General features: G+C 36.6%; 1 protein-coding gene across 1 annotated transcript; it reads right to left on the reverse strand.

Moving 5' to 3' along the window:
- Positions 1-1,768: 1,768 nt before the first annotated feature.
- Positions 1,769-6,316, reverse strand: LOC107569381 (thymic stromal cotransporter homolog). The gene is made up of 4 exons (XM_016255458.1): positions 5,263-6,316; positions 3,848-3,931; positions 2,256-2,412; positions 1,769-2,153 (listed from the first exon to the last, which is right to left on the reverse strand). The coding sequence occupies exons 1-4, from the start codon at positions 6,245-6,247 to the stop codon at positions 2,096-2,098; spliced, it is 1,284 nt and encodes a 427-aa protein (XP_016110944.1). The 5' UTR covers positions 6,248-6,316; the 3' UTR covers positions 1,769-2,095.
- Positions 6,317-11,410: the final 5,094 nt, after the last annotated feature.

Below are 11,410 nucleotides of genomic sequence, written 5' to 3' on the forward strand. Positions count from 1 at the left end.
ATTTAAATTTTTGAATTAGCATTTTGTTTGTTTATTATTATTATTGTGGTTGTGACTATGTATTTTTTTTATGTATATGTAATTTTTATGTATATTTTATTATAGAAAATTGTAATTTGTACAAATTACATTATATTTTAACACATTTGTTTTTCAGTAATATGTTGCGTGAGGAAATTGTTTAATTTCTTTATCACAGAAATCAAAGATGGTCCTAAAAATTAGGCTTCATCTTCTGTTTCTCCCCCTAATTTATCACTAAAAAAAGGAGAATAAAACAAATCATTACACACACACACACCAAAGACAAATAAAGCAAATGGCATGAACAGTCAGGGTTACAGTTTCTCTCTCATGGTTGTATTTGGGGAAATTTGGTCATTTCAAGATAAGAGCATCATTTGTTAAACATTTTTAAGGGAGTTCTCCATCAATGTTGCAATTAGTAATGTAGCAATGTTTAATCAGAACTGACCCTCTAGTGTTTGAGCACAGCTGCAGCACACAGATTGGAAACACGCCACCTGCTGGTTAATGCAGCTGCTTTTCTGTCATCTCATTGCCTTCTGAACTTTTCTTCCACCTTCATCCTCTCAGCTGTTCTGTCTGGCAGCATAGGCTGTTTTCTATGTGTCTATGTTTGCCCTTTTTAATGTGGTCTAGTTCATAAAAGTTTAGTGAAGATACACGGCTTGAAGTTTAACCCATCAAATCCAGTCCACTTTTGTCTCTTAATTTTTGAGTTGATTTGATTTGATTTTACATTACACAGGCAGCTATATGACTTTTGTTGCTTAAGTGCATGTTGTACATTATGATATAAAATACAGCTTATACTAAAAATGATTCAATTCAGTTTACACAAGCACAGATTAAATGTAGAATGATTATATGACTTTCTACAGAATCTGCAATAACTGTGGTCCATTAATCTGTTATTTTATATGCTTAATGGTTACTTTTTTTGTGTGTCAAATATTAAACGACTGAAGCATGAGTGTGTCATATGTTTACTTACAGATCAGTCCAGCAGGTGTGTATGAAGTACAAAAATAACTAATTAAACTAAAGCAAGTGAGGAGGATCAATTACAATTGAATAACCTTTTAATCAACTGCATGTTTTGTATAAGTAATGTTTTATAAAGCTTATTTGGCTTCCTTTTAGCATAAACTATTTGTAGTTAAACTGACTAAATATCAATTCTGGACTTTAAAAGGAAGAATAACTTGTACAGTGTTGTTTGATGCTGTTACCCTTTACCTCAACTGATTTAATACTGGACCATAGTGATAGAAATGATTAGAATATGCTAATAAGATGTATTTTTCTTTAATGTATTTTTGTGCCTTTGCACAGTCAGAACTAAAAACTATATAGACTTATGGACTGCCATTATACTATAATGATTATTTGCATCATTATTGTATTTCCTGGATACTTTGTGTAAAAAAAAGTATGTTTATTAAGATACACCATACACGGATGTACAAATAACTTAATTTATTGCAATATCTGAACAATAAAAATCTGATAAAAGATGTCATCCATTTCAAATAGACAGTGCATACAGAAATATTGGTAACACTTTACAGTAATGATCCATTAGTTAACTCGTAATACTTGTGTTAAAGTATTTAATAATCTTTGTTAAGGCTGGTTAATAAAAATACTACCGTTCGTTGTCAGTTCAGGTTCATTAAATAGTATAATAGATACAACTTCTGATTTCAATAATATACTAGTTAATCTTGACATTAACATTAAGATTAATATACTTTCGAAGAATGTTCCAGTGTGAGTTCATGTTTACTAATGCAGTCAATGTTAACAACGAATGGAAATGTATTGTAAATTATTACCAAAATACCTAAAAACTAAAGATTGTCAGCATTTTATACATAGATGTTAAAAAAAACCTTGGCAAATAAGATGCTACACATATTGCATTACCAATAACGCAGTGTAACCACAGTGCAACAGGAAGTAGCATTATCCTAGTAGAATATCCTCTATTGTACGTAACATCAGTGTAAACCTACAAACTTGTCCATTTCTGATACATTGTCTGCTTTGGTGTGGCTGATGCTGTCAGTCAGTTCCCTTGAATTCTCTCATATCCATCATGTCTTGCAGATCGACATCCTACAATACTAGGCATAAAAAAACAATAAAAATGTTTTAAGAATGACTGTTTCTCAGAATTCAGTAGTGAATAAAATATTGTCAAAGGGTGCCAAAAAGTGTCAGCTTACCTAATGGGTATCATAGAAAGAACAGTGAAGATGCTGGACAGTATGAAGACAAACCCTGGGAAGGTGTTAAGTGTGGCCTGATAGATCTCAGTGTAGATGGGTGTGGTGACCAAGCTTGCAAGTTTGAAGGACAACTGGAGCATGACAAAGGTAATGCCTATGGGAGGAAAAGTAGCTAAATGTGAAAGTTACAAAGGACATGCTTCACCAAACTGTGGTGTTCCAAACCAAAGGTTTAGAGGAGTTCAGTTGGTTCAGTTTTTCATCCCATCATCACCCCAACTGTACCTTTATTTTTAAGCTCTATTACATATCAGTTACATAGGGTTGGTGCCAACAGGGGGTGAGATGAGGTTTGGTTGGTGTGACCTGCAGGTACAGTATATCAGAAGAATAGGGGGCCAAGCATTGAAGCCTGAGGCACTTCAGTAGCACAGGATTTAAACACACCTCCTTAAAGATACCTTGAAGAATACAAGCTATAGAACACACTTACACTCAAATGTATTTTTTAATATACTGTAAATATTTTAAAAATTATAAGCTTAGTATTTTTGTTGATCTCAATGTTACATTACAGATAGTCTTTAGTGACTGAGTGTGACTGTACTACATTACTGCTTATAAACTTGTCACCATTTCTTGGCTTCAGATAACTTATTCTTAACAAATGCTTAAATCTGCTTACATTTTTGTCTGGCTTGTCACTATCTGTGTGTTGGTGATAAGGTAAAGTACATAACCTCTGGATGGTTACCAAAATCACAGACGTGCATAAAAGCAGAGTAAGGCCTAAAAATTCACCTGTCCACTCTCTCTGAAGTGAGAATTATTTGAACTACACTTCGCTGGCCTGAGTCCTACCACACAGACATATTCAACAAGGTATCTTCAAGGGAGAGAGTGTTTAAATACCAACTGCTATCCACTGGAGTGCCTCAGGGTTCGGTACTTGGCCCTGTATTTTTCTGAAATACCATACTCTAACTCCTTGTCACCTCAGCCAGCCCATCAATTCACCATAATCCATCAACTGTTTGTACAACTGGGATCAACAACACTAACACCAGTTCGGTCAGTCAAGAACATGGGTAATTAAATAAATAAAACAAATCAACGACCACCAGAAAACAACCAGGGGTGCGTTTCCCTAAAGCATCATTAGGTGCTAACTATAGTCGCAAGTTCCGTTGAACTCTGTTGGTAACAACGGAATTTGCGACCAAAGTTACTTTTGGGAAACGCACCCCAGGTCATAAACATAATTTTACATTTGCCTATAAAGCTACTTCTTGTTACCACACAAAAGCATAAATATTCCTATGGGCTCCACCTGTGAATACACTGACTCGTAGTTTCACCTCTGTTTTTGATTTTTTGTTCACACTTCAACTTCTGAATATATACACCCAATATTGATATGCTTCACAGCACAGCTGCATGGACTAACATGCAAATTGTTTAAAAGTCAACTGAAGTCTAAGTTTACTTTTGAGGAAATTTTAGTGTTCCATAAAGCCTGTCTTTTGCAGCACCATACGCAGACACACAACTTGTTTAGGGTACTGACAGAATAAAGAACTGACACCTACCATATGAGGTTCCCCTGACCTGTTTGGACAGCAGCGAGCGAATGGTGGGCATTGGAATCAGAGCAAACAGAGTGATAGAGCGAGCTAAAGGAGACAAGAACAAAACCTCAGATCAGAAGAGAATACTAAATCAATTAAGTGATTTATAGAGCATTTCTGTTTTTATTCCCTTGAGGAACTCTATTATTGCATTCCAGTTTAAATGCTCGTTCATCACTTAACAGTGTTGGGGTAACGCATTACAAGTAACACAAGTTACATAATCGGATTACTTTTTCAAGTAACTAGTAAAGTAACACATTACTTTTCATTTACAAGAAAATATCGGAGTTAATTTTCAAATAAGTAATGCCAGTTACTTTGTTTTCCCATTTATTGACTGACAGCTTTCCAATGATACAATTCAACCATATTAATAATTATAAAATTACTTAAATTAAACATAACGTTTGTGTTTCTTTTCTTTTATGCACTTGCTCTATTATTGCATTCCAGTTTAAATGCTCGTTCATCACTTAACAGTGTTGGGGGTAACGCATTACAAGTAACACAAGTTACATAATCGGATTACTTTTTCAAGTAACTAGTAAAGTAACACATTACTTTTCATTTACAAGAAAATATCGGAGTTAATTTTCAAATAAGTAATGCCAGTTACTTTGTTTTCCCATTTATTGACTGACAGCTTTCCAATGATACAATTCAACCATATTAATAATTATAAAATTACTTAAATTAAACATAACGTTTGTGTTTCTTTTCTTTTTCATTGCTGAAGAGTGTTAAACTTTCTCTCTTCTCCTGTGTCCTGTTCTTTATATAATCCAGAATTGGCAGCACAACTGAAACGTTTTCTGAGCTGCCCTCTACTACAGATGTACAGATGTTAATTAATTTACATTCCTTCAGCCTGAGGCTTATTCATTTCACTTATGGTGTGAAAGGGCTTTTACACTTGCCAAAACAGAACTTTTTTTCCATTATTAAAAACAAACAAGCAAGCCCAGCCCACATTTGAAAAGTAACATACATTACTATCCATAAAAAGTAATTAAGTAACGTAATTAGTAACTTTTTTAGGGAGTAACGTATTGTAAAGCAATGCTTTTAACTTTTAAGTAACTTTTAGAAATATCACTCACGAACAGCCAAACGTAACGTATTACTCATTATGTTTTATAATGCTAATACAAGCCATGTATATATTTTTATATATAAAAGCAACACACACCTGCATATGCATATGTTACCAGATATTTTACCTTGTCCGACTCTTATTGATGTAAGCCAACAGGGTCTGGATAATATTTAGCCATATAATGGTCATATTTATTACATTTAAGGTACATTTAAGGGTATATGAATAAAATATTACCGTGCACTTCAAGTAAGCATATTATTTGGTTATAACTTACCCAAAAAGTACATCGGAGTTGTGGTCACAAATGCCATGAAATAAATCCCAGCTGCGAAAGACACCATCCCGATCATGACCATGCTCTCATCTCGAACTGAACATTTTGTGAACATCTTCACACCCAAAAAACTGGTGATGAAGAGAAGGGATCCAGCCGCGTTTCCATAACCCACCTCGGTTGCGCCCCAGTTGAGGGGGTCTTTGAGCACATAAGCTACCAACATCTCCATTCCTCCAGCCACTGCTATATCATACAAAATCCCACTGCCGAAGAGCAAAGCGATGTTTATTTTATCGCGGGCTTCGTGGTTTATGATCCCAACACTTTCCCGGCGCTCCTGCCTCTCTCCAAGCTCGGAGAAAAGACCGACCCGCAGGAAAAATGCGGCATAGAGCAGGCAGAGGAAATACAGGAGCACACACAAACTAGATAAAATGGCTCCTTGTTGGAGACCTACGGTATAGAGGTTAAATAAGTGACCAGAAGCCAAACTACCAATGAACCCGGCGACTCCATACACCAGCTCGGTTCTCATGATGCGCACGGACCGCTCCTCCTCACCGGAGCACACCGACACCAGCGCCATCACACCTGCCCAGTACGATGCGAACCCGCCGCACAGTCCATGGATCACCGGCACCGCGTAAAGCACCTGGACAGGCCATTCCAGCACGATATCCAGCAAGAGCAAACCTCTGGACAGAAAGTAACCAACCAGAGGAACAACTATTGGCACTTTCCTGTAACCTCGGTCTCCAACCTTTGCCAGAAGGATCGCTGGCACAATCGGCATGAATTTGAGCACCATGTTGAAGGTCATGTTGAAGTTTGTGATGGCTTTCTGCTCGCTGTCTCGGTCGGTGGCGTTTGCGCATCGTTCTTTAACCACCATTTGGAGAGCGGTGTCAAAAAACGAGCTGGCCACTTGGGCACAGAACACTAGAGGGGCGATGTATTTACGACAGGACATCATAACAGCCATAAAAACAATAAAAGCAAACAAAACCTTCTTTGATCCGAGTCGATACTTCACAGAAGCTCAAACTCTCTGGGTGAAGTCCATCGCGTCATTCTGCTATGGGGAAGTTGCACACTGAAATACTTTCAGTGGTTAGTCATGTTTCTCCCAGACACAAACTCATTCACTTTACTTTCTAATCAGTAAGGACATACCATTGGGTTGTTTTATATAAAGTTAATTCTATTTGATTAAAATTCCAAGAAAAGGAATTTTTTGCAAAACAAAGCATAACTCTCAAAGAAGAAAGAACTCCCCATTGCATCCCAGGTGATGCAATACCTGCTTGGTTTGTGTGAACCAGTCAAACAGGATCTGGAGTAGAAGAGCAGACCATTTCATTCTCTCCTTAACAGACAGGTCTCCTAAAATTAATGAAGAAAATAAAAGATGTCATCATCTACTCACCTTCATGTTTCTTTTTTGATGGAACAAAAATAATAGGATTTTTTTTTTGTGGAAGAATGTAAGGATATAATAAGCTTCAAGCAGGACAAAAGTCTTATAACTTTTCCATGCTTTTTTTTTTTTTTTTTTTTAAGTATATAGGGAATTTCTTGCACTATGCTCTATGCTTTTTCACTTTTTAAATTTTAGTCAGTGTGTAGTGTGTATGTTTGGGCATAAATAGATCTACAAAAGTTACAAATCTCAAAATCCACTCCAAAGGGAGATATTTTGTTTTTTAAAAATCCCTTTTCAAGAACTACAAGGAACGGCTCGTTTGGACTACAATATTGGTTTCCGGGCTTTGTGATGTCACAAAGCGGCCCATGCTTGGTTGAGTGCATCAGAGGAGACGACGACGAAGAAGAAGTGCTGCTGCAGAGTTAGTGCATAATGAAGAAGAAGAAGAGCTGCTGTAGCTTCAAGTTTTCGGCATGTCTAAAGGCGGTCTCACACCGGAGACGGAGAGAAGCTCAGCGCCGCGTCTAGAACAATTCTTACAACAAGTACAACATGATGTAGCTGGGCGCCGCGGACAGACGCCGCTGGTGTGAGTACACTCATAGAAAATAATGTGTTTGACTTTTAAAGACGTGGCGCGACGCTGCATTGCACATCTCATCCGGTGTGCGACCACCTTAAGAAACGCTGTTTTTTTTCACCTCCGTTCCCAAACGTCTTTGCTTGGGCTTCCGAAAGTGGATGATGTCAGGAAACAGTGGTTGCAATTTATTTTTTAACTCTGTTTCTGAGCATTATAACCCCAATTTGCTATTGTGTGCTGCACATTTTACTAAGGACAGCTTCCACAACATGAGGGAGGACAGTGGACAAGTTTCGCCAAAAAGCTTTTGTTGAAAGACGGAGCAATGGTCTAAGCTGTTCGCCAATCACAACGCACTGGGACAGCTAACCAATCACAACACATTTTATTTTTCAGAAGGCGGGCCTTCATCAAACCCGGAACTAATCGAGCCGTTTGTGCCAGGCTGGGGAGAAAGGTAGTTTAATCATGTAAATTGTGAAAAATAATGTGTTTTTCGAACCACCAAGCATGAGAGCATGCTCTAGTACACCCCCAAAACAAAATCAAGACCTTGTAAAACAGCATAATAGGATCATTTTAAAGTGTGAAAATAGTTGGACCATTCAGCCATAACCGAATATTCTAAATCACTCTCTTTTTGAATGAATGTTATAATATTTGGTATAATTCCATACCTTTTCATTGATAGTTTTTCCCATGACGTCACACCCTTATAGGAACGCCCACCTGGAGGGCAAAACGAAGCTTTGCTCCACTGACCGCCAGTTATTTTTACGCAGTTTGCATTAAGTCATGTAGTAAAACACAGATATTAAAAGGAAAATTCAGTAAACACCTTATTGATCATGTATATTTTGTACAGGCAAGCAGATGAAGCCAGAATATAAACGCAATGTGCAAAGTTTCACGTTAAATGGTTTCTCATAGAAAACCATTAGAAGGAAAACACTGAACCATTAAGCAGACTGCGTTCATATTCTGGCCTCATCTGCTTGGTTATGTAAACTATGCATCATTAATATAGAGAATATTACTGTTTTAAATATATTAAGGCACTTTAGGTGTTTTTACAACATTTTGTTGCACTGTTTAATGATTGAAATATTGCCACAGGTGCAGGTTTTTGTCACGGTACATGTGGAGCGATGAGAGAATAAATAGGGAAACAAACGAGGAGGGTAACGAGGGAGACACAGGTGGAGCAACTTAAACAATAATGAGGTAACAAGATGGGCAGGGTCAGACAATAGACAGGAGAGACCATGTGCTCACAGAAAAACACAGTGTCATCTGGTGGCCATCCTGGGCACACCAGCTGAAGGCTGTGACAGGTTTTATTCTTTTGAGAGATGATCTAAATATTTGCGGCTGTGAAACAGATGGAACATTGACAGGCTTTTCCTGCAGTTCTATGGATGTTTTGCCCTCCAGGTCTTCGAGCCGGTCACGTGACTGAAAGCTATGAATAGCCTATTCACTCAACAAAACTCCAATGCATTTTATTGTGATTTCACTGGAGAAAGCAAATATTATGGATACACACTCAGAAAAACAAATTGTACAAAAGCTGTCACTAGGGCAGTAACTATTCAAAAGGAACATTTTTGTTCCTTTTAGGTAGGCCTACTGATATGTACAGCTCCAATGACAGCTTTTGTACCATTTTTTTCTGAGAGTGTACAGGACTCTTATACTATATTTTAGCTGGAAGCAACAGTTTGAAGTTAAAAACATCTTGATGGATTTGTTTCTTACAAACACGCAGCTTTTGTCTTCTCAAGACATTAACTGATGGACTGGAGTGGTGTGGATTATTGTGATGTTTTTATCAGCTGTTTGGACTTTCATTCTGACGGCACCCATTCACTGCAGAGAATTCATTGGTCAGCAAGTGATGCAATGCTACATTTCTCCAAATCTGTTCCCATGAAGACACAAACACATCTACACTGGGTGGCCTGAGGGTGAGGGTACATTTTCAGCAAATTCTCATTTTTGGGTGAAATATTCCTATAAATTCTTATGGCATTACATTTGTCACATTGACACATTTTGATGGAGTCAGGAATAGAGACGTTTTACACATTTTCTTTTTAATGAGAAAATAATTATATATGTGTAAGAGTGAGACTTACAATTACTATGAAACAATATAAGCAGAATATTAACATACAATAAGTGGTTAACATGTCAAAAGAGGGCTTTTGAAAGCAAAAGCATGATTTTATTATCACACCATATCAATATTCCTTTGGTTTCTCCCAAAGGGAACTAGAACACTCATTAAACCTTTTAAGGAAGCTTTTGCAAATGGATTTGTAAGTTAAACAACACACAACATAATTTTAGTGTTACTTAAAAAGTAAAAAACAAAACAGTTTACTTGGTTCAAACTGAAAAAGCAATACTTCTCGTGATTTCATTAAAGGCAAGATTTTTTTTTTCTTTGAAAAGCTGTCTTCTGACAATGAAACTGAAAATCTATTGCAAAATATGCAGTAGTTGTCATGCACACGGGACACTGGCAAGGAAAATGCTTGACTACAAGTCTAAACTATGTTTGTAGTTAAAAACTTTAGCATTCACATTAGCCACATTTCGGTGAAATTTCGCAAGCAAAAATCTCTTTTGTCAGTAATGTTCAGAAGTCACTTTCAAACCTACAGCTTTCTGTTGACCAGCATGAACACGAACGAAAACATTTTCTCCCTCACGCAAAAACTTAAATCCCACGTATTCCTACACTGTAAAAAATGACCGTGAATTTAACGGTAAAATACTGTAAAAATGCTACAGTAAAAACCTGTTAAATGGTTAACGGTAAATTCCCCTACTATATACGGTGAAAAACTGTATTGGACATTACATGTAATTTTACGGTAGTATACCATTTTTGGAAGTGAAAAATACCGTATAATTTACAGTGAATAACCGTAAATAGACATTCCCATAATTCCCTGCGTTAAATTTCAAATTTGATGTTTTTTTGTTGAAATAACTATGTTTCTTCTTAGTTTTTTCTTATCAGTTTTGTATATTAGGGTTGTGTGTTACACCTAATGTTGTTAAATGAATGTTTATTGCATTATTTCAGTTTCATGTGTGTTACCATGATGGTGTTTAGTGTTTGTGTGAATGACACACTGTGCAGCTTCTATATATGTTATTATTTAAAAGCTGCTTGTGATGGGCTTTGGTTCATCATGTGACTTTCTCATCACCTCCTGCATTTGGTGGTTATCAGTGTATTACAAAGCTACAAAACAGATTTCAGTACTTCAATAGGTTGGTATATTAACATTATATCAGTTAATGAAATGACTGTATTTAACTGTAAACTAATTTAAGTTAAAACCGTAAAACCTAAAATGATGCTACTGTATTTTTTACGGTAAAATTCCGGCAACCACAGCTACATTTTATGGATTTTTTTACAGTATGTAAATGTATGTATGTATGTAAATAAGTGTACATTAGCTATGACATTTCGCAACATTAAAGGTGCGTTTCCATTTACAGTTTGATTTTGCATCGCGTTCAATTTAGAAACACAAATTCGCTGTGTTGACCAACAGAAAGCTGCTTGGTTGTGCTTCATACAATACTGACAATAGACAATGGACCTGTTTGCAAGAGAAATTGCACCAAAATTTGTGCTTGCAGTTCTTGTCTGCTGTTCCCAGATGTCCTCAAAGGCTCATGCTTTTGCCATAATGCTTTTACACGTCAACGGCTGCAATATTGCTCAATTTCTAATGGTTCCTTTTTCTTCTGGTAGTCTACATTAAAAGCAATTTGGCCACCATCCTATGCCATAGGAATCCTATTTATTGTAGATTTGAACATTGGCTTATTTCTTATAAGTTAGCTTTATGAGGTAAAAAAACCCATTTTTGTCCATCCCTCATACATTATAGTACAAAAGCATGTCATCTTTAGGAAAGCTAAAGCTGGCTTTACATTTCATTTGAATGCTGCACATTTCATGATGCAAAACCCGTCAGCATCACAGTCAATACTTTACCTTCTCGGTGCTAGTAATGTTGCCTATAGCACTAATGAAAACCTCTGTAAATGCATATAGTATGGCATACTTGGCCCTCAAATACACACAACACAGTATATATGAATAA

Source organism: Sinocyclocheilus grahami, unplaced genomic scaffold, assembly GCF_001515645.1.
Source record: "Sinocyclocheilus grahami isolate Dianchi unplaced genomic scaffold, SAMN03320097.WGS_v1.1 scaffold1341.1, whole genome shotgun sequence".
NCBI lineage: Eukaryota > Metazoa > Chordata > Actinopteri > Cypriniformes > Cyprinidae > Sinocyclocheilus > Sinocyclocheilus grahami.

Excerpts from the sequence above, each read along its gene's own strand:
- LOC107569381 (XM_016255458.1), bottom strand. The coding sequence starts at position 6,247 with ATGGCTGTTATGATGTCCTGTCGTAAATACATCGCCCCTCTAGTGTTC. Across the intron at positions 3,932-5,262 it reads AACTCCGATGTACTTTTTGG|CTCGCTCTATCACTCTGTTT; the intron begins GTAAGTTATAAC and ends TGTCTCCTTTAG. Across the intron at positions 2,413-3,847 it reads GGTCAGGGGAACCTCATATG|GCATTACCTTTGTCATGCTC; the intron begins GTAGGTGTCAGT and ends TTCCTCCCATAG.